At 36.6% G+C, this 21,557-nt stretch overlaps 3 protein-coding genes and 2 long non-coding RNA genes across 12 annotated transcripts in view; 1 reads left to right on the top strand and 4 right to left on the bottom strand.

Moving 5' to 3' along the window:
• nrxn1b (neurexin 1b) overlaps positions 1–21,557 on the bottom strand; it is a gene marked incomplete at its 5' end in the record, with an annotated part of 604,334 nt that overhangs the window by 332,383 nt on the left and 250,394 nt on the right.
• On the bottom strand, positions 350–11,828 carry fbxo28 (F-box protein 28). 3 transcript variants are annotated; one of them, XR_015505155.1, is made up of 6 exons: positions 11,523–11,724; positions 9,641–9,750; positions 8,382–8,520; positions 4,654–4,849; positions 3,882–4,418; positions 350–2,640 (listed from the first exon to the last, which is right to left on the bottom strand). XR_015505155.1 is itself a non-coding variant. In XM_087277969.1 (5 exons), exons 3-5 carry the CDS (start codon positions 8,433–8,435, stop codon positions 4,024–4,026), a joined length of 645 nt encoding a protein of 214 aa, XP_087134095.1. In that variant the 5' UTR covers positions 8,436–8,701; positions 8,760–9,750; positions 11,523–11,724; the 3' UTR covers positions 350–4,023.
• LOC147840955 (uncharacterized) lies at positions 13,538–14,584 on the bottom strand. The gene is made up of 3 exons (XR_015505546.1): positions 14,469–14,584; positions 14,249–14,352; positions 13,538–13,669 (listed from the first exon to the last, which is right to left on the bottom strand). It is a non-coding gene; the product is annotated as an uncharacterized LOC147840955 (long non-coding RNA).
• LOC147840954 (uncharacterized) lies at positions 14,856–15,823 on the bottom strand. Its single transcript, XR_015505548.1, has 4 exons — positions 15,768–15,823; positions 15,456–15,495; positions 15,132–15,159; positions 14,856–14,950 (listed from the first exon to the last, which is right to left on the bottom strand). It is a non-coding gene; the product is annotated as an uncharacterized LOC147840954 (long non-coding RNA).
• The window catches only part of heatr5b (HEAT repeat containing 5B), a 33,985-nt gene continuing 31,472 nt past the window's right edge, over positions 19,045–21,557 (top strand). For 4 of the 6 annotated variants that reach the window (XR_015505541.1, XR_015505540.1, XM_087278684.1 and 1 more), the window contains exons 1-3: positions 19,045–19,102; positions 20,134–20,260; positions 20,721–20,932. Coding sequence is in view for 4 of the 6 variants with exons in the window: in XM_087278684.1 (XP_087134810.1) it covers positions 20,135–20,260; positions 20,721–20,932 (338 nt within the window). In the remaining 2 variants the exon portion in view is untranslated. Of the gene's footprint in view, positions 19,310–19,374; positions 20,261–20,720; positions 20,933–21,557 lie in introns of all 6 variants that reach the window. The other 2 variants (XM_087278686.1, XM_087278687.1) reach the window with 2 other exon arrangements.

Below are 21,557 nucleotides of genomic sequence, written 5' to 3'. Positions count from 1 at the left end.
AGCTTTTTTTCTAAGTTTAAACATTGTTGTTTTCAGAAATAAAAAAACAAAATTAAGTGAGATTTACATTAAAACAAGCTCAACAACCTGCCAATGAGCTGAGCGAGGTAATATTACGTCACAATTAAAAACTTGATTATTTCTCATCCCTCATTGTCAGATTATTTAGCTTGTTTTAATGAAAATCTCTCTTCATTTTGACTCAATATTTCTGAAAACAACACTATACTGTGCACTTGTCATTAATATGCATCTTAATTTAAGAGATGTGTAGATATTTGTCTCAAAAGCGAACCAAAACGAAGCATTTTTAGCAGCCCATGCACTGACAAACCCCAAACACTGACTATACGTTAGTAACAAGGCTTTCCACATGTTTATTGCACTGACACAGATCTATTTGCAGTAAATTATACACCTTCATACAGCGGCAGGTACAACATGGAACCGACATCTACAAGACACGATCCTCAGCGATGGACAAACCATAGAATAATGAAGAAGAAGAAACGAATGAATGAATGAATGAATGCTACACGTCTGCAACCCCGTCCAGGCACGTCTCAGATGAAGGATTTGACTCTTAACATACGGATATTTGATATTCACCATTTATATAGAACAACATCAGTTAGTAGTCGGGCATGGAACGGCTCCAGAAGCGGATCCCAGTCTTTTGTTTGGAAACTGATAATTACGGGTAAAACTTCGCCTTCGGGTTTACGCCGCTCCGTCCTCGCGGTCGATTGAGTTTCCGTTGGGTCAATCGAGAGCTGGTTGGGATGAAGGTCGGCTAAACATTAAAGACAAACGCTGCTCAAACCTTCAGAAACAGAAGAAGTCGTGCACTGCAAAACAGTGCTGCTATTAATGAGAGTTTGTCTTGTTTCTAGAGCAAATATCTAAAAGTTCTTAAATCAAGAAGCATTTATTTAGACAAATATGTGTCTGTTTTCAGAAATAATGCATGATAGTGGAGTTTTTCAGTAAAACAAGTTTAATAATCTGCCTAATGTAGTACGAAATCCCCCTTTTTTCTGATTATTTTGCTCATTTTCATGTAAAACTCACTTAATTCTGTAGAAATTCTTAAATCTAGAAGCACTTTTTAGACATCAACAAAAATTTTGTTGTTTTTGGAAATATTGTGTAATAATTACAGGGGTTTGTCAGTAAAACAAACTTGAAAAATCTGGCAAATGTGGTAAGAAAATGTTATTTTAAAGCAAAAACTTAATTATTTAACTTGTTTAAAGGTAAAACCCACTTAGTTCTAAACAAATTCTTAAATCTAGAAGCATTTTACAAAATATTGTCTTTTTTTAAAGAAATAATATGTAATAATTGAGTTTACAAGTTCAATTTAATTGCACAATTTAATTTCAAGTTTAAAAATCTTATTTTCAGGAAAAACTCGCCTAATTCTTAAATCGAGAAGCATTTTTTAAACAAGTGCAAGAACCTGTTTTGTTTTTGGAAATAAACTGTGATAATGAAGTGGGTTTTCTTTAAAACAAGCTGAAAAATCTGCAAAATGTGGTAAGAAAAAAATGTATTTTAATGAAAAACTAGATTATTTTAAAGTAAAACTAATTTAATTCTGTAAAAGATCCTAAATCTAGAAATATTTTACAGAATATTGTCTTTTTTTTTAAATAATATGTGATAATTAGGGGAGTTTTCAGTAAACAAGTTTAATAATCAAAACAAGTTGAATAATCTGCCAAATGTGATGCACAATTACCCGTTTTTCAGATTATTTAGCTTGTTTTAATGTAAAACTCTTAATTCTGTAAAAATTCTTAAATCTAGAAGCACTTTACAGACAAGAACTAAATGTTGTTTTGTTTTTGGAAATATTATTTGATAATTAAGTGAGTTTTTCTTTAAAACAAGCTTAAAAATGTGGTAAGAAATAATGTTCAAGAAACAAACTAAAGAAAAAATGTTGTCCCTATTTTAAGGAAAAACTAATTTAATTGTTAAATCAAGAAGCGTTTTTCTAGACAACTTAATAACTGTTGTTTTTGGAAATAATGTGATAACTAACTTACTTTAAAACGGGTTTAATAATCTGGCAATGTGGTAAGAAAAATTGTTATTTATTTGGAGAAAAAACTCACTTTATTCATAAAAATCTGTCTTAAAGTCTTAAATCTAGAAGCATTGTATAGAGAAGCAAAAATAATTCTGTTTTTAAAATAATACATTAAAATTAATATGTTTTTTGTCAGTGGGGTAAGAAAAATGATGCTATTTTAAAGTGAAAATATAGTTATTTTTCATTACAGCATTGGTAGATAATTTAATTATTTCTTAAATCTAGAAGCACTTCATAGATGAGCCAAAAATATCTTTGTTTTTAGAAATAAGTGAAAATTAGGTGAGTTTTTTTACCAATGTGGTAAGAGAAATAATGTTATTTTAAAGTGAAATCTTGATTATTTTGTTTGTTTTAAGGAAAAAACAATGTCTAATGTTCTAAATGTTTTCAGAAATAATAAAAGAAAATTGAGTTTTCCAAAAAAAAAAAAAAAAGTAATAATATTTCATAGTGGAAACTAGTTTATTCTGCTTGTTTTAAGGAGAAACTCTCTTCATTTTGACTCATTATTTCTGAAAACAACACTATATCTTGTGCTTGTCTAGAAAGTGCTTCTTGATTTCAGAGTTTTCAGATATTTGGACGAGAAACGAGACAAACTCAGTTAATAAAAGCCAGTTTTTCTGCAGTGTGTGTTTAGTGTGTGGGATATGAGCAGATTCCTTTCTCTCGCTCTCAGTTTCGCATCTCCGCGTGACACTCGCGTCATCTTAACGTGAAAACGAATGATATAGATTTACAGCGATCATTCAATTCAAAATGAGAATCCTGCCATTAATTATTCACCCTTGTGTCCTTACAAACCTTCATGTTAAATGAGAAATATTCTGATTTAATAATTTACCATTTCTAAATCTATTCAGTCGATCTCTGAGTCTGACTGAAGCACTTTTAGCTTAGCTTAGCATAGATCATTGAATCAGATTAGACCGTTAGCATCTCGCTTAAAAACGATCAGTTTGGTCTCTTGAATGCAAAAGACATTTTGAAGTATGTTGAAAACCGGTAACCATTGACTTCCAAAGTAAGTTTTTTATGCTATGGAAGTCAATGCATTTAGGATTTCCAACATTTTTCAAAATATCTATTTTGAATATAAATAGTCTATTTGTATTTGATAGATAAATATCTATATTCCACTGAAATCCATAGTAGAAAAAAATAAATACTATGAAACCTGTAACCATTCATTTCCAGAGTAGAAGAAACTAACACTATGGAAGACAATGGTGACCGCTTTTCCATCATTATTCAAAATATCTTCTTTTGTGTCCAACAGAACAAAGAAACTCAAAACAAGAGTAAGTAAATGAAATCAGCGTCAATTTCTGCATGAACGAACCCTCGTTAAAGAGATATTCTGTCAAAGAATGCTAATGTACTCTCCCTCAAGTGTGTCCAAACCTTCGAGTTTCTTTCTTCTGTTGATCAAAAAGTAAGACATATCGAAGAAAGAAGCTAATAAAGACTTTTAAAAAGTAAAGGGTGAGTAAATAATAGCAGAACGTTCATTTCTGCATGAACTAACCCTCTTTCAGGAAGCAAAACACTGCAAAAATGCTTTTCTTACTCAGTTTTTGTCTTGCTTCTAGTGCAAATGTTAGAAAATACATAAATCAAGAAGCACTTTATAGACAAGCACAAGATATGGTGTTGTTTTCAGACATAATAGGTCAAAATAAAGAGAGTTTTTCATGAAAACATGACTCTGCTCCCCTCAGTGGCCGGTTATTCTGCGTGTAAACCTGCTTATTTTGACCCTGCAACACTATATTACTGGCTAGAAAATGCTTCTTGATTTAAGAACATCAGATATTCAGACAAGAAACAAGACGGATTCTCTCAACTAAGAAAAGCATTTGTTTGTGCGCAGTGAACGTAACGTTCAGAAATAAAAACACCTCTGCATCCATCCGGGTCTACTTCTTGCTGCGCAGGCGTTTGGAGTGTCGCGGGAGCTCGGAGCAGCTGCGGCGCTTCACACACAAACTCTGGCTGGAGGCTGCAGCGGCGTCTGGATCTCCGGCGCCCACCGCTCTGTCCATCAGATCCCGCAGTTTGTGCTCCAGCTCGGCCAGCCGCGCGTTCTGCTCCCCGATGACCTGCGACTGCTCCTGCAGCTTCTGCTCCTGGTCCTGCAGCTGCTTCTGCTGCTCCAGCTGCTTCAGACGCACCTCCTGCATCTCTCGCCGCAGAGCCGTCATGGAGGCGCCGTTCACCTTCACCTGCTGCTGCAGCTTCGTCATCTCCGAGCGCGACGGCGTGTTCTTGGCCAGCAGAGACATGGTGGTCAGAGAGGTGGACGGACCGGCCACTGGGAGAGGGAGAGAGGGAGGTTTAATATATGCATGTACCTGTGATGCAACAAGGCATGGGATGACACCCCTATAGGGGGGCATATACTGGTGACGTGGAGTCGATCTGCCAATCACAACACTGATCAATCAGAACACACTGAAGGTGGGTGTTTGGAGGAAGCAGGAAATATGATAGTTGTTTTCATGTTAGCTGAGTAGCAGAATAACATTAAAGTTTAATAGCAGTCGTACCCGGAGCGGATCCAATGAGGCGTCCGGAGAGATCAGCGCCCGGAAGCCTCTTCTTCAGGATGGGGACGATCTTCTCATCGAAATACTCCATGGCCATGGAGGAGATGTCCCGCAGCTCCTGCAGCACCTCATGGGCTCTCTGAGGAGCACGCGTGGAGTTGACGTACCGCAAAACACGGTAAATCTCATCGATCACCTACAGGACACCACAACACTGTCAAACACTCGCAGACAACTACACACACACATGAACACACACTACAGTGGTTTAAAGACGTGTGCACGTCAAATCAATCACTAACAAATATACAGAACATCTTCAAGAGTCAACTAGTCATGGCATAATAACCATGTTCAAGGTATACGGCGGTTCAGAAAGTCAAAGTTTTAAAACTGCCACAATTTTCTACTATAATATTATAGGAGTACGGTTTTTATTTTCACAACAACTACAGTAATTGATCTGTTGTGATGATTCTACAGTTGCTATGGTAACACAACCAGTATAGTAATTGATGTGTTGTGGTGATTCTACAGTTGCCATGGAAACAACAACTAAAGTAACTGATGTGTTGTGGTGACTCTACAGTTGCTATGGCAACACAACTATAGTAATTGTGATGATTCTACAGTCGCTATGGTAACACAACAACTATAATCATTGATGTGTTGTGCTAATTCCATAGTTGCAATGGTAACAACAACTATTGTGACAAAAGTTGCGGACGATCAGAGCTGAGCTCATTAATATTCATGACCACTTCAAATAAATCAAATGAGGGCCAATTCCCAGGGTTAGAAACTTCTTGGGGAAAAAAAAATTAGGGTTATTACCAAACTGCATGACTATTTCAACATGATTGGCAAATCAGTGAGGTCATGTCCATGTATTGTGCAATAAGGTGATGTTATTGGACAGATACTCTAGCTTTGTCATGCATTGCGCACACTGGAGGACAGTCTTCTGATGAATATTCCTGCAGGTCAGAACACTGCGGCGTACAGCAGGGCTTCTGGAGAAAGCACAGCATCTCTTCAGTGATTTGCATTCTCTGCCGTCAGGCTTTATAGCCTTTTGCATAATCCCTCTGAGCTTCTGCATTTCCTCAGGAAAGATTGCTAAACCACAGCACAGCCTGCAAGATCACTGCAATTACTGCAGCGCTTATGAGCTCACGGAGCCAGAACATTCCCTCAGATGAGCCCTACACAGTGCTCTCGGCAGTCTGCACTAGCTTGATTTGTCTCACCACCTCATTTTCACTGTCTGTGTAGTGAAAATTGAGGATTTGTTCTTTTTTTTGCCAGTAAAAATGAGTCAAATGAGAATCATTGAAGAATCTGAGACAAAATGATTCAACAGGGTTTCTGCCGATTACATCAAGACGTTTTAGGACTTTATCAAGACCTTTATGAATGACATTTCAAACTTACACAAAGTTTAATGTTAAGGATTTTATTAATGGCCCAGATAAAACATTAAAACCAATGTTATTGTAAGGAAGATAATAAAGCATACAGGTAAATAGAGTTAATAAATAAACATTTCTTAAAACTTATTGAGATGGAATGATAGTGATTGGATGGGTGTTGGCCTGATTGGGTAGCTTTACATGGCTTTACAAGTCCTGTTATAAAAGATTTAAGACCTACAAGACAATAGTTCAGTCAATTTAAGACTTTTAGGGCCTCAAATTTAGATGTTGAATTTTAAGACCCCGCAGATACCCTGCTCAATTCTAATGCATAATTCTTAGCCTTCATAACACACCCACACTCTGTATATGCATAATTGTTTAAAAGAAACAATAGATGTTCCTCTAATAGATACAAATTCAATTTTGTTCTTGTCTTTACAATTTAAAGTTTGCAAGTTTCTTATCCTTTATTTTGAGATTTATTATGTATGAAATGTATTGTGAGGCTTGTTGGGAGTTTTACTTTTCTGTGATGTGTTTGTATTAAGTTTGTTTATTGATGCTACTGACAAACCTGTTGCCATTTTCAATAAGACAATGTAATGATCAAAGTCTATGATGCAAAAACACAAACACTAAACTTGAATACTTTTAAATATTGACGAAACATTATATAATTGTGTCTTTATATATAACTGACTAGCACACTATCTGATTATTACTGGAATTAAACTCATTGATACAAACTGAATTTAATTAAACTGCTTTGATTATGAAACTTGATCCTTTATGAAATCTACATATATTAAAAAATAAGAGAATAAATATCTTAAAATAAACTACAAGCAAACAAAATAAATGCAATCCTCGTTCATAAACGTTCAGTTTCAGACGAGAACTGTAGTAATGTGTCAGCGGGCGTCCATAAATTATTTAGATGTGTCTGACATAGGGAAAAACAGATTTTAAAGGTGCTCCAAAAATTTGCTGAAAAGCAAATAAGTTTCAATAGTAATGTCTATTAAAAATTGCTGTAAAAATATATATATAAAAATAAAAAATAAACAGTGCATTTTAAGGGTCTTTTTAAGTTCTTTACTAAAATGTGTGCAGTTGTTTTTAGATATTTCAATACTTTCACATCAATAAGAGCACTGCAGGAAATGCTTTTCATAAAGGTTTGTCTTGTTTCGTGTCCAAATATCTACAAACTCTTAAATCATGAAGCATTGCCTAGACAAGTAAACAATATAGTCTTATTTTCAGCAATAACAAGTGAAAAATGAAGTGAGTTTTTCCTTAAAACAAGCAAAATAATCTGACAATCGGTCAGAAATATAATGTGCTATTTAACTAGTTTATTTCACTTTCCCCACAGGCATTATTATGATATGAATAATCTAAGGTTCTTTATTAAAAAGTGTGCAATTGTTTTAGACATTTTTATACGCCTCTTCCAGGTCGAACAGAGCTGAATGTGTTATGAGGGATAAATCTCAATGTGAGCTGTTATAAATCGATTCTGCATTCATTGTGCTTCACGTCAGATAGAAAAGCTGCTTCAGACACACAAACCTGATTATTAGCAAGCTCATTAACTCCTGCTGGTTATTCTGCTTCATTAATCACTGACTGCAGCTAATGCCCTTCAGTCTCGGCTGAATCAGCTCGCTTTTCATCATTAGTGCAGCTCAGAAATGAACAGCAGAGGCCTTTCTCAAAATATGCCATGCATTTGCAGCATTTTATGTGCATCAAAATTGCTATTTACTTCATATCAATAAGAGCACTGCAAGAAAGAGGTTTTGTCTTTTTTCTAGAGCAAAAATCTAAACTTAAAGACAATCTCCACCTCCTGAATCATACACAACTGACCCTCTGAGGCTTTGATGCTAATTGTGGCATTTCGGTGACTGTCGCTTTAAATGCAAATGAGGTTGAGCTCCTTTCAGAAGAGGGTGGAGCTACAGACAGCTGTGTGTCCCCATAGAGGCAGATTCAAAAACAAAACTAACATCCTATGCTAATGAGGGAGAGATGGGCACTAGTGGGCGGGGCTTTCCCCTCTGTTTACATGTACAAGGAGCGGAATGTCAATCAAAGTGCTTCTGCATCAAGTTTGACTATAACAAACAGAATAAATTCATGTTAAGGCTGGGGATACTCAACTGGGGTTAAACCTCACATAAAAGTGATTTCTGCATAATAGGTGCCCTTTAAATGTAGATGTTTGACCAGCTTCTGCTGAGGCTTTAGTCATGATCAAACTACACAGAGCAGAACACAAACGTTGAGGGTTAGTGAACAGACCTTTCCAGGAATAAAGCAGCAGAGGTTTGAGTCCACGTATTTCATGAAGGTCATGTTGAGCAGCGACAGACGTGTCTCCACCGCCGCTAAAATATCTGCGTGACGCGCCAGCGAGTGATTCCTGCGCTCCGACTCCCTCCTGAGAGACAAACCATTATCAGAAACCTATTCTGCTTTGATATAGAAAATATAAAATGCGCTCTAGGCAAGTGTTTAACAGCAGCCGCGCTCTAGGCTAGTTTATAACAGCAGATGATGCTCTAGGCTAGTTTATAACAGCAGATGGCGCTCTAGGCTAGTTTATAACAGCAGACGGTGCTCTAGGCTAGTTTATACCAGCAGATGGCGCTCTAGGCTAGTTTATAACAGATATGGTGCTCTAGGCTAGTTTATAACAGCAGATGGCGCTCTAGGGTAGTTTATAACAGCAGATGGCGCTCTAGGCTAGTTTATAACAGCAGACGGTGCTCTAGGCTAGTTTATAACAGCAGATGGCGCTCTAGGCTAGTTTATAACAGCAGATGGCGCTCTAGGCTAGTTTATAACAGCAGACGGTGCTCTAGGCTAGTTTATACCAGCAGATGGCGCTCTAGGCTAGTTTATAACAGATATGGTGCTCTAGGCTAGTTTATAACAGCAGATGGCGCTCTAGGCTAGTTTATAACAGCAGATGGCGCTCTAGGCTAGTTTATAACAGCAGACGGTGCTCTAGGCTAGTTTATAACAGCAGATGGCGCTCTAGGCTAGTTTATAACAGCAGATGGCGCTCTAGGCTAGTTTATAACAGCAGATGATGCTCTAGGCTAGTTTATAAAAGCAGATGGCCACTAGGCTAGTTTATAACAGCAGACGGCACTCTAGGCTAGTTTATAACAGCAGACGGCGCTCTAGGCTAGTTTATAACAGCAGATGATGCTCTAGGCTAGTTTATAACAGCTGACGGCACTCTAGGCTAGTTTACAACGGCAGACGGCGCTCTAGGCTCGTGTTTAACAGCAGACGGCGCTCTAGGCTAGTTTACAACAGCAGATGGCACTTTAGGCTAGTTTATAACAGCAGATGACGCTCTAGGCTAGATTATAACAGCAGATGGCGCTCTAGGCTAGATTATAACAGCAGATGGCGCTCTAGGCTAGATTATAACAGCAGATGGCGCTCTAGGCTAGTGTTTCAAACTAAACAGAAGTCGAGTATTTTTCTTTGTGTGTGAACTGTCCCTTTAACAGGTGTACTGCTGGTTGAGGCTTTCTGGTTCTCACCTGGGCAGCTGTGCTTTGACCTGTTTCTGGCACAGACTGTGGTAACGCTCCACCTTCAGGAAGCCTTGATTGAGCATTCGCTGACAGATCATGTCCATGCGCTTACACACCTGCAGAGAACACACACGCACAGACAGACACACACACAATCACATTAGACAACAATGGGGAAATAGAAAACTGCATTTATTTAAAAATAAACGCATAATTAACAAATGCAGATTGCAGAAATTTGATTTATATATATATATATTTTTTTTTACTTTTTATGTACATATAGAGTTAAAAATATATTAACTATTTTCCCAAGTGTATATAACTACAACTGTAAGAAAATGTTAGCATTTGGTACATAGATAAGTATCTTTGCTTAAATTGACCCGATCTAATCCTGTTTATATGGATAGATTAAAACCTATGTTTTTAATAAATCATACATTTAATATATATCACATAGCGGTATGATACAGGAATGTGCTCCACACAGGTTTCTGCATCTCGTTTATATACACTATGAACAGAAGCTACGCTAATTATTCTCTTTATTCTCTATTTCCACCCAGGGATACTCATCCTGAGGCCCTCAGATTATGCAGTGCCACTGATGTGATCCAAGATTAATGACGAGATGATCCCAAGGTTCCCATAATCCTGGACCAGGCCGTATCCTGAGCAGCTACTGTGGTGCTCATGGAGAAGTGGAGAGCATGAGACTCGTTCAAATATTCAGATCAAAAAATATAAAAGATTCAAATATTTTTGTTTTAGACTATTAAAACTATTCGCCTGGGTAATGTTGGTAAATTAAATAAAAGGGTTAATATTTTTTTTTTTAATATTCCTAATTGTATTGTTAAAAATGTTCAACAATTATCGATATCTAATGATATTAAACATGATATCGTGATCATTTTTTATTTGCAATATGGCCCAGCCCTAGTTTCAAACACAGTGTCTCTGCAGTCTTTAGTGCATCACTAATCCTCAGAGATCAGCTCGTGAATCTTTAACATTTTTGCTGACAAAAGACAACATGAGAAGAACAAATCCAGAATATTCTGGTTAATAATTGTCAGATATCTTCGGCAGGTAACCTCATTGTTCTGTTGTATAAGCTGAAATAATATCACATGATGTGTAAACACACAACAGTTCGGAAAACAGCAAAACAAAACACATTTAAGTAGAAATAAAGCCTAAATAGATTGAATCAACAAGGTTACACTAATATAACACACAACAGCTTTTAAATAAGTGTGTGGTAAATGACTGTGTGTTTGAAGTGAGAGATTATGAGTGTGTGTGTCAGTGCAATGAGAGAGACCAAGTGTGTGTCTGTGTGTGTGTGTGTGTGTGTAGTGTAGTGTGTGAGTCTATGTAGTAATTAAGTGTGTGTGTTGTGAGAGTGTATGGTTGAGCGTCTTGGTAAATTAATGTCTCTGTGTGTGTGAGTGCAGTGAAAGAAAGAGTGTGTGAGTGTAGTGTGTGTGTGTGGTACTTGTAGTAGAAAATAGAGACAGTGCAGTTTGTGTCTTGGTGTACTGTGTGTGTGTGTGTGTGGTAGTGCAGTGTGTTATATAGTGTGTGTAAGTGCATTAAGAGTGTGTTGTGCTGTACTGTATGTGAGTGTGTGTCAGTGTAGTGTGAGTGTGTTGTGTATGTGGTGTGAGTGTTGTGTTGTTCTATGCTGTAGTGTGTCAGCCCAGTGTGTGTGAGAAAGTATAATGCATCTCAGTGCAGAATGTGTGTTGTGCTATGCTGTAGTGTGTGTGTGCGTGTTTGTGTGCGTGTTTGTGTGTGTGTGTGTGTGTGTGTGTGTGTGTGTGTGTGTGTGTGTGTGTGTGTGTCAGTGCAGTCCCGCTCATTGTTGTTTTCTCCTCACCAGTCTCAGCAGGCTGATCTCGTCATAGGTCAGGAAGTTGAGGATGGTGTCGATGGCGACGATCGGCAGCCCGAGCAGCGGGTTGTTCTGCTGCTGCTGCTCCGGTACTGGCGACGGCGAAGGCAGACGCGGAGACACCGAGCCCGAATCCACCGGAGACACTCCTCCGTCAGCGCTCACGACAACAGCCGCCATCTTCTCTGAGCTCCAGACCAGCGGACGTGACGATACTCCGCTGAGCAGCACACGGGCCGGAAGTGACGAGCACTGCAGCCACGAACACTTTAGCGATATTTTCCTCCTCGCACCACACAAACAAAAATATTCTTCATTAATATTGAACATTCAGTTATCACGACGTTATTAGAGCTGAATTTTAATAAACCAAAGTAGCAAATTTACTCCAAACCAGAGTGAAAGGGTTCATCCACAAAACATACACATTTTGTCATTATTTACACAGCACTGACATGTTGCAAACCTTCATCGACTTTATTCGACTTTGTTTATTGTCCACAAGTGCAAATGTATCAGCATCAGCATTCACATCACATATACCACAAAATAAACACAAATACATTCAATACCATCTCATAAAAAACTCAATTGACCCTATTAAAAACTCTGATGACACACATATTCTTCACTTGAGGTTGCCTTTCTCTTTAATTCTCATTAGATTTATTTAATCAATTAATTCCAGCCGCAACCCACCACTGGGAAACACCCATACACACTCATTTACACACACTCATACACTACGGCCAGTGTAGTTGATCAGTTCCCCTATAGCGCATGTGTTTGGACTGTGGGGGAAACCGGAGCACCCGGAGGAAACCCACACCAACACGGGGAGAACATGCAAACTCCACACAGAAACACCAACTGACCCAGCCGAGACTCAAACCAGCGACCTTTTGCTGTGAGGCCACAGTGCTTAGTTTGCTTAATGTTGCCTGAACATTTTTGTAAGGTTAGCAAAACATTCCTGCAGCATTCTTTCCACCTAAATCAAAATGCACACTGTAAAAAATTTGACCTTAAATTCACAGTAAATTACTGGCTAATAATTGCATTACTTTCACAGTAAATTACTGTATGTAAATTCACAGTAAATTATTGTGAGGTAGTTCACAGTAATTTACTGTGGTTTTGTCACATTAAATTATTGTGAAATTACAACCATATATTGTAACTTTACAGTAGATAATAAAGTCCATTACTGTGATTTCACAGTATTATCTTGTAGAATTAACTATATTTTACTGTGAATTTGCAAAACAATTACTGTGATTTAGCAGTAGGTTGCAGTTTAAATACCTGATTTAACTGTAAAGTTACAATTATATCTCGGATTACTGTAATTTAACAGTTTGGTGCTGTAAAATTTCAAAGCAATTTTAGGTCACACAAAAATGAAAATTCTATCTTGATTTACTCACCCTCAGGTTGTTCCAGCTCTGTTAAAAATGTTTTTTTGTTAAACACAGGAATAAAAATATCAAATAATTCTCTTTGTGTCCAAACAACCTGAGGATGCGTAAATGACGACCGAATCTTCATTTTTGGGTGATCTGAGAAGACTCTAAAATCAAAAAAAACAAACACACATACATTTTACAGATTTATTTAACAGCTTAATGACATCTGTGTAAACATTTCAGAAAACTTTCAAAAGGTGAAGGTGAAGCCTCAAAAAATACTATAAGAACATATTCATAACAAAATCTGACATCATATGTAGCATACATATAAAAAGCAGTGCTTCAGAGTGCGCTCTCTCTGTCTCTCATTATATATATATGTATATATATATATATATATGTATATATATATATATATATATATATATATATATATACACATATATACACACACACACACACACATACACATATACATACATATATATATATATATATATATATATATATATATATATATATATATATATATATATATATATATATATATATATATACACACACACATGAGAGAGAGAGACAAAACTTCTTGCTAAATTAGGCAGTCGTCTATTCAAGGTCAATCATTTTCCTGACAATTTTACACACTTGCTGGTTGATGTGTCTTCTCTGCTTCTTTGACTTCGTCTGTCTCCCATCTCCAAACTGGTGCCCAAAAAGCACCTATAAGCAAAAGGGCAGACAAACAGTTAGCTTCATACAACACTACTGGGACACTACTGCTGCACTACAGAGCAAAATTACTGTTAGCTCAGTTTGAACATGCTGACAATACTGTAGCTCAGTCAAACTGCAATCATTTAAACAAAAACATCTGAAAAACATTTCCATCACAAACACACAATCAAGAACAGTCCAACAACAAATAGTGGTTTTAATGACCTAGGCAGAGCATTTTAAAACAGTTGATTTGATTTACATCTTCTGTTTACAGACTATAATCTAATGCTGGGTTCACACTTATTGCAAAGTTAACACATGCATCACAGTACTTGCTCTTGAATACTAGCAGGATGTTTCTTGCATCAAGCTAATTTTTTATGATTTAAATATTAGGAAAATTTTGCAAAAAAAAACTTGATTGAAGTGATACAGCACTTGTGTTGTATTCATTTCAATCAAGTTTTTTGCAAATATTCCAAATATTTTTCAACGTTTTTTGAGTTTCACTTAATTTGTGCTGCCCAGTAAAAATTTCCCACTATTTATGCATTTGCAATGACTTGCATGTAATCCACTCACCTGAATAGGTAACTTCACATATGATATAAGAGCCCCATCCTTTTAAAGACAGCTTCCCCTCTGGTCTCCAGCACAGACAAACAATTTGTGTCTGCAACACGGCCCTTTATAACAAGGGGACAAGGGGAGTCATGACTTGTGCTCCTATACATTCCTTGTTTAACACCCCCCCCCCCAGTTACAACAAGCCCTCAGTTACAATATTTATTGTAGACATTACCTTAAATTCCAGAGTGCAAAAGGCAACTTCAGCATACTTCAGTTTCAGACCAGATTCAAAGTCAGTTGTGAAATCCAGGTGAGGTCCCATGACCACTCGACCCTCCAAGAAATAAGACTAAAAGGGGGAAAGAAGGACTAAATTAGAGGTGTTTGTGAATAATTAAATTTGTTTGTAGAAACAAAGTTGATATTCCATGCTCTGCCTATTAAAAACCAAGCAAACAAACACACATGCCCAGTAAAATTGCTAATAAAAATAAAAACTATAGTTTAAAAAAATCTTTGTCTAATATTTACTACTACTGGAGGTTCTGGTGGAACTTCTGGAAGAAGAAAAAAAGTTTGTACAAGAAACTGCTCACAACAAATCTGTGAAAAACCTGACATTTAAAAATCTAATAAAAATGAGGAAGGCATCAACATTACCTTTAATAATCAAGCAATGGTTGATTGGTAGCATCAGTGTTTCAACATCAGTGGCTGCAAAAAAATTTGAATATAATAAGAGTAGAATAAGACTCAACCTAACACACGCACACACACTATATATATATATATATATATATATATATATATATATATATATATATATATATATATATAGGTTTAGATTGTGATAATGAATTTAGGTTATATTTGTGTGCTCAGAATTTACACTCACCTCACACTTTAGCTATTATCAGGTACACCTGAACACCAAAAAATAAAATCTACAGTTAGTGACATTATACAATTAGTTCTCATTAGTAAATGTTAGCACTGCATTAACACCAGTGAGAAATATACAATATGTACTGTGTTAGTGTTAGTTTAAAAGAATACAACTGAATTGTATTATAAGCCTCATTTAATAAAACAGTTAAGACTTGTTTCATAATGAGTTTAGTTTATTTAACTAACTTAACGTTAACGTTACAGTGAACAAAATTAACATACATGATGGTCACTAACCGTAACGTTAACTTAAGTGAAGGTCAGAGCTTACCTTAACGTTATAGTCATTTCACCTTTACTTCAGTCTTGTACTGAAACAGAAAATGCAGTTAACAAGAAGTTAATTAAAGAAAATTCCCTTTCTTTTTTCAGGAACTAACGTTAACGTTATGCTAATACCTCAGAAAACACTACAATCACCATCTGGCGTCGTTAATTTCTTGTTTAAAAAAAGGCGCGCTTAAACCCTGTACGTGCGAGTACAACTAAAGTACTCGGTAAATTCCTGTTAAATGACACGCACTATACAGAAATACACATACAACAATCACTTAACGGACAAAAGTCATATTTTAACACTTACCGAGGATAAATCCGTTGGGTGAAGAGACGACGGCGTTGTCTGTGGTGATGGCGCTTGTTTGCGGTCGAGTCGAGTCAGTTCTGTTCAATGAATCGGCTCCTTTAAGTGAACAGTAAAGAGTCGAATTCGGCTCCTTTAAGTGAACAGTAAAGAGTCGAATTCGCCTGAAAACGATTCCGTTTTGTATAATATTGTAAGACGCAAACATATAATTCATTAATATTTTATCATATTGCTTGGTTCGTGTACTGCTTGTACACGAATTGCTTGTTGATCACTTCGAGCTCATGAACACGTCTGATAAAATATCTGAATCTGATTCAATGTCACACGAGTCCTGAACCGAAGCAGTGCAAGAGTAATATATTGATTGAAATATAAAGTTAATTATTTTCTTCGCCATTCAAAATATTACATATCTCTGACTTTAACAATAAGAATAAAGTTCGTTTGGAGTGTATTGAGAATTATTATTTTTTTCCTCCCAGGATTCATTTCGCACCAAGCTGCATCAAGCTGTAATGGTGGATGAGAAGGCACATAATATTATAAATATTGCTTGTAATATGTAATGAAATAAAGTTTTAACACTTTTTCATGCGAGAATGTAGTTCTTCAAAACTCAAATCTGTGGACTGTTAGTAAAGATTGTGTGTAATTTTAAGTGTGTTTTGCCGGTAGCGGAGATCTATGACCTCCAGGCGGTAACGGCGCTTATTACTCATGTATCCGCCGAGAGGCGCCTGTCTTCAGGCTAGACATTGGGACAATTGCCCCGTCTTCGATGGCTCTATATGCGTCCGAAAATGAAGTTTTAACTGTTTTTCATGCTAGAATGTAGTTGTTTAAAACTCTAATCTGTGGTTTATTTATATAGATAAAAAAATAATAATTTATATATATATATTTAATTCTGAGATTAGTGACCTCCAGGCGATGACAGGTGCCCAGTACTCATGAAACCGTCTAAAGCAGACATTTACCCTGACATTGAAATAATTGTTGGCTGTTTAACAGTCTTTGGTTTCATTAATTAATTACTTTTTATTCCAGTTTATTATGTTTTGGCTAAGCACACAGTTATGTTCATTAAATATTATTTCCTATTCTATGTTAACTGTATAAAATTAAATAAAGGTGCAGTACAATCAAAAAGATGTTGGTAACCAAATCGTTTTGGGGGCTATAACATTGTTATTATCTGTTAAAAGTTCATTTGTATTAATTTCTACGTTGAGTTTAAAAAAGGTTTGAATTTCTATAACTAACGTGCAAAAGATATAGCCTTTTTCACAGTAATTTGCTGTAATCATGCTACCTGCCGTAATTTCACAATAAAATTATGAATACAACATATTACTGTGAATTTTTCAGTTAAATACTGTGAAGGGATACTAATGTAATTTACTGTGAAAAATTACAGTAACTTGTTGTGAAAACCTGGAAATTTTTTACAGTGCAACGTTCTATAAACATTATTTTATTAACACTAAGACATGAATATTCTATTAACTTACTAGTAATAACACTGTGAGAATAAACATTATTTCAAAAGCGTTTTGTTTAACATTCAGACAACGTTTAAGGATGTCGGTCGGTCTGTCTGTCTGTCTGTCTATAGTAAAGTAAATAAGTAATAAATCATGTCGTCAATGCAAATGTCGTCTTTACACTGAGAAAACAGCAGAGGAAGAGATCAAAGCCGCTGTTTGGGTCATGAAGTGTGTTTTATCTCCTGATGTGTGAACTCTGCAGACGGAGATAAGAGGAGTCTCTGTAACACACGGCTGATCCTAGACCTGCAGGTAGATTCTGCATCTGCAAGATAAACCTCCTATTGTTGTTCGTTTTGAATATTTACACAAATTATATCATGTTATGTCTAAAATAAGGCTTGTAGTTTCACACCAATTTCTGGAAGGATTGTTTTGGACAATGTAACGCATGTCTTTTTTCCAGCATTCTCCTTTTTATCTTCTTTCTTTTCCGTCACTGATGACATAAACAGTTTCTCTCATTCTGCATTTAGAGCAGATCTCTGTCAGACAAATGTCTCTGCCTCATCAGTTTTCAGTGTTTGTTTTGGTTTAATGCGTTTCAGTAGAGTTAAGCTGGAGTTTTGGTTGAGAATTGTGTATTTTCGGTATATCTGGCAGCGCTTACTCAACTCTTTTACTCTATGAGCGACTCTGTTCTTATCATCTGTGTTTTATCACAATTAACCCTGGTGTTTATGGAAGATAAATACTGCCAATTTAAAAATAAATCATTTTAACATTGGAAATTACAATAAAACAAGATTTACAATTTCATTAAATGAAATTTACAACAGCAAAATATCTGACAAAATTAAAAGTAAAATGAAATTATTTTACTTTCACTGTGACACCATAAATCGTTCAGGTGATTTATTTAAAATTGACAGACATTGCCTTCCATAGGTGTCGTCTTACATATCTGTATACAGCATTCACCCTTTGGGTCAAAAATGACCCATATTCACTAAACCCCTAAAGTAAAGCAGATCATGTAAAGATTTAGGGTTTCATACAGCCTATATCTGGGATTTGCTTGGTCATTGTATTTAGGCAAGATTATTTTTCAATGATTTGGAATTATATATTAACAACAAAATGGAGTGTATTAGAAATGTGTTCATTTTATAAACTGAAAATTGTAAACTGAAAACAAGAATCTGAATGTAAAGGACGACATATTTTGCATTTGTTTGTTTTACAAAAATACAATATAGCTTACATAAGAAAAAGTGGGTTAGACCAAACTTGTTCCACTTTATAAATGACTAAATTACATGTTAATCTTTTGGAACAAGCAAAAAACCACAGAAAAACAGCATTTCAGCATGTGCACAGCGCTGAAGCCTAAACTACTGACCTTCTGTTTTTTTTCAGCAAATGTTCAATTGTCATCTATATGGTGAATATTTAATGCATTTTATTGTTATGACATGAGGGATAAATAAATAAACAATTAAATAAATAAATAAATAAATAAATAAATAAATAAACTCACGCGGCCCAATGATCACGTGGCCTCTGTTTCAGTCATTACCAGATCTTTCATAATGCACAGTTTCATATGTGAATAATGAATATCTGAAATTATTTTAGAGAACACAGCATATTTTTAACCAGACAAAACAGTCCGTAACAAACTTGAAGGAAAGATATGTGGGCCACAGAGCGCCCCCTGCAGGAGTTATCCACTCACTTCTTCGAGCGCAACATCCTTCTCTCCGCTGATTGGCTGTGATAGCGGAAGTGAGTCGAATTCAGTCTATGGTACAAACACACAAGCTCGCTGCTCTGAAACAGGTAAGAAAACGGACATTTATAATGAACTAAATGTAGATTAATGAGAGACCCGCGCGTGTCGGTGTGTGCTGAATGCGCTGTTGATAAACGTGTGTGTGTTTCCGGTCACTGATGTTTGTGTTCCTGTCAGCGGCTCAGTTTAGGCCACGACTGTCATTCATAGCCGAAGACCTGCTGTTCAGTCTTCACCCATTCACTCATCATTCAGTCACTCACTCACTCACTCACTCACTCACTCACTCACTCACTCACTCACTCATTCAGTCACTGAGTGTTCATATTGCGGAGTTGTACTGTCAATACATTGTGCTAGTGTGTGTGTGTTACTATCTATCTATCTATCTATCTATCTATCTATCTATCTATCTATCTATCTATCTATCTGTCTATCTGTCTGTCTCTCTGTCTGTCTGTCTGCCTGCCTGCCTGTCTACCTGTCCATCTGTCTATCTATCTATCTATCTATCTATCTATCTATCTATCTATCTATCTATCTATCTATCTATCTATCTATCTATCTATCTATCTATCTATCCATCTATCCATCCATCCATCCATCCATCCATCTATCAGTCGGTCTGTCTGTCTATCTATCTATCCACCTCTCTGTCTGTTTGTCTTTCTATTTTCCTGTCTGCCTGCCTGCCTGTTTACCTGTCCATCCATCCATCAATCCATCCATCTACCTGCCTATCTGTCTGTCTGTCTGCTGTTTGTGTTTATTCTCTGTGTGTTTGTTTACGGTGGGAGTGGGTTTATGGGGTGTGTGTTCTTGTTTTTATGTCCATGTGGGGACTTAATCCTGAATGAACATTGCACACAGACTCAGAACAACGTCAGTCATTGTGTGTTGATGTGTTTGGTCTCCATGAGGAAATGGCTCATAAATCAGACAGAATGAAGGAGTGTGAAGATGAGTGTGTGCTGTGAGGCTTGAGTTTAGGGGGAAAGGAGAGAATATACAATACAAACATCACTACAGCTGTGTGTGTGTGTGTGTGTGTGTGTGTGTGTGTGTGTGTGTGTGTCAGGATGGAGCTGGCTCACAGTCTGCTGCTGAATGAAGAGGCTCTGTCCCACATCACTGAAGCCAAGCGGGCCGTCTTCATCTTCGAGTGGCTCCGCTTCCTCGATAAAGTCCTCATCGCTGCCAACAAGGTAAAACAGCAGAGGAAAACACACTCCAGAATCAAGAGAACCTGTTCCAAGTGTGTGTGTGTGTGTGTGGTATAGTTTTGGCATTAATATTACAGTGTACACATCCGCAATAATCAAATCGCAGCATGTGCAATCTCCAATTCAATTATAGTTGATCACGTATAGTGTGTCATGTTTCTGACTTGTTTTATTATATATATATATATATATATATATATATATATATATATATATATATATATATATATATATATATATATATATATAATTTTTATCCTCTGCATAACAGATTTTTCAGCTTTCCTTGTATTTTTTTAGGTGTAAAGCGCTTTGAGAGTTAAGTTTTGAAGGCACTATATCAAAATAAATTATTATTATTATCTCAATGTTTATTCATAATAAGCCGTGACTATTAAGCATTTCAAAGCGTTTAAAGCACCACCGATGCTGTTCTCTGCAGGTGGATGTGAAGGAGAAGCAGAAGAAGCTGGTGGAGCAGCTGACGGGGCTGATCAGCAGTTCTCCAGGGCCGCCCACACGAAAGCTGCTGGCCAAGAACCTGGCCGTGCTCTACAGCATCGGAGACACCTTTACAGTCTTCCAGACGCTGGACAAGTGCAATGACATCATCAAGAGCAAAGACGACACCGCCGCGTACCTGCCCAGCAAACTGTGAGTCCACCAAAACAAACACAGACCAGGAGACGTGCACTATAATGAGGGAACGAGTAACAACTCATCTAATTTATCTGTTCATTACTTTGCTGTCTTTAATTGTATATTTATTAATGAAATGATTTAGCCTTTATTGCTGACATGGCATTAAATAAAAGATTCATCATGGTCATCATCACAGCTCATTGCTAATCAAAAATCGAGTTGTTATTTATTTACAGTAGGAACATTTAAAATATTGTCTAATGATTGTTCTGACCCATACCATGTATTTTCTTCAGTGGTGTTGTGGTCCAGGGTGTCAAATGTATATGCAAAATTAAGTATATTTATGCATGCATTTTCTGCCTGTTAAGTAAGGGATAAAGTAGATTGAAGAGGTTGTTATGTCAGAATAAATCCTGACAGGTTTATCAGCAGCCCGATGTGCAGAACAGCACTGCTGTTGAAGACTGAAGGGGTTTTTCTGAGAAAACAACCGTCCTGTATCTATTTTTATCCTGATTATTACATGGCTACTGACCACAAAACAAAACACTTAGACACCAAACATTGTTCTGAACCATTATAGTTTATTAAGTCTTTAATTGAATGCAAAACTGACAGCTGATGGAGTATACAC

This window comes from Danio rerio, chromosome 13 (assembly GCF_052040795.2).
Source record: "Danio rerio strain M-AB ecotype USA chromosome 13, GRCz13ab, whole genome shotgun sequence".
NCBI classification, from domain to species: Eukaryota; Metazoa; Chordata; class Actinopteri; order Cypriniformes; family Danionidae; genus Danio; species Danio rerio.
The sequence above is the reverse complement of the archived record's forward strand: the minus strand, read 5'-3'. Positions and strand labels throughout refer to the sequence as shown.

Bases quoted from the DNA above. Each gene is read 5' to 3' on its own strand.
- fbxo28 (XM_087277969.1), bottom strand. From the start codon at position 8,435: ATGACCTTCATGAAATACGTGGACTCAAACCTCTGCTGCTTTATTCCT. The intron at 4,850-8,381 runs GTCTGTTCACTA...GGTGTCCTGTAG, and splicing joins GCTGCTTTATTCCTGGAAAG to GTGATCGATGAGATTTACCG. The intron at 4,419-4,653 runs GTACGACTGCTA...TCCCTCTCCCAG, and splicing joins CCTCATTGGATCCGCTCCGG to TGGCCGGTCCGTCCACCTCT.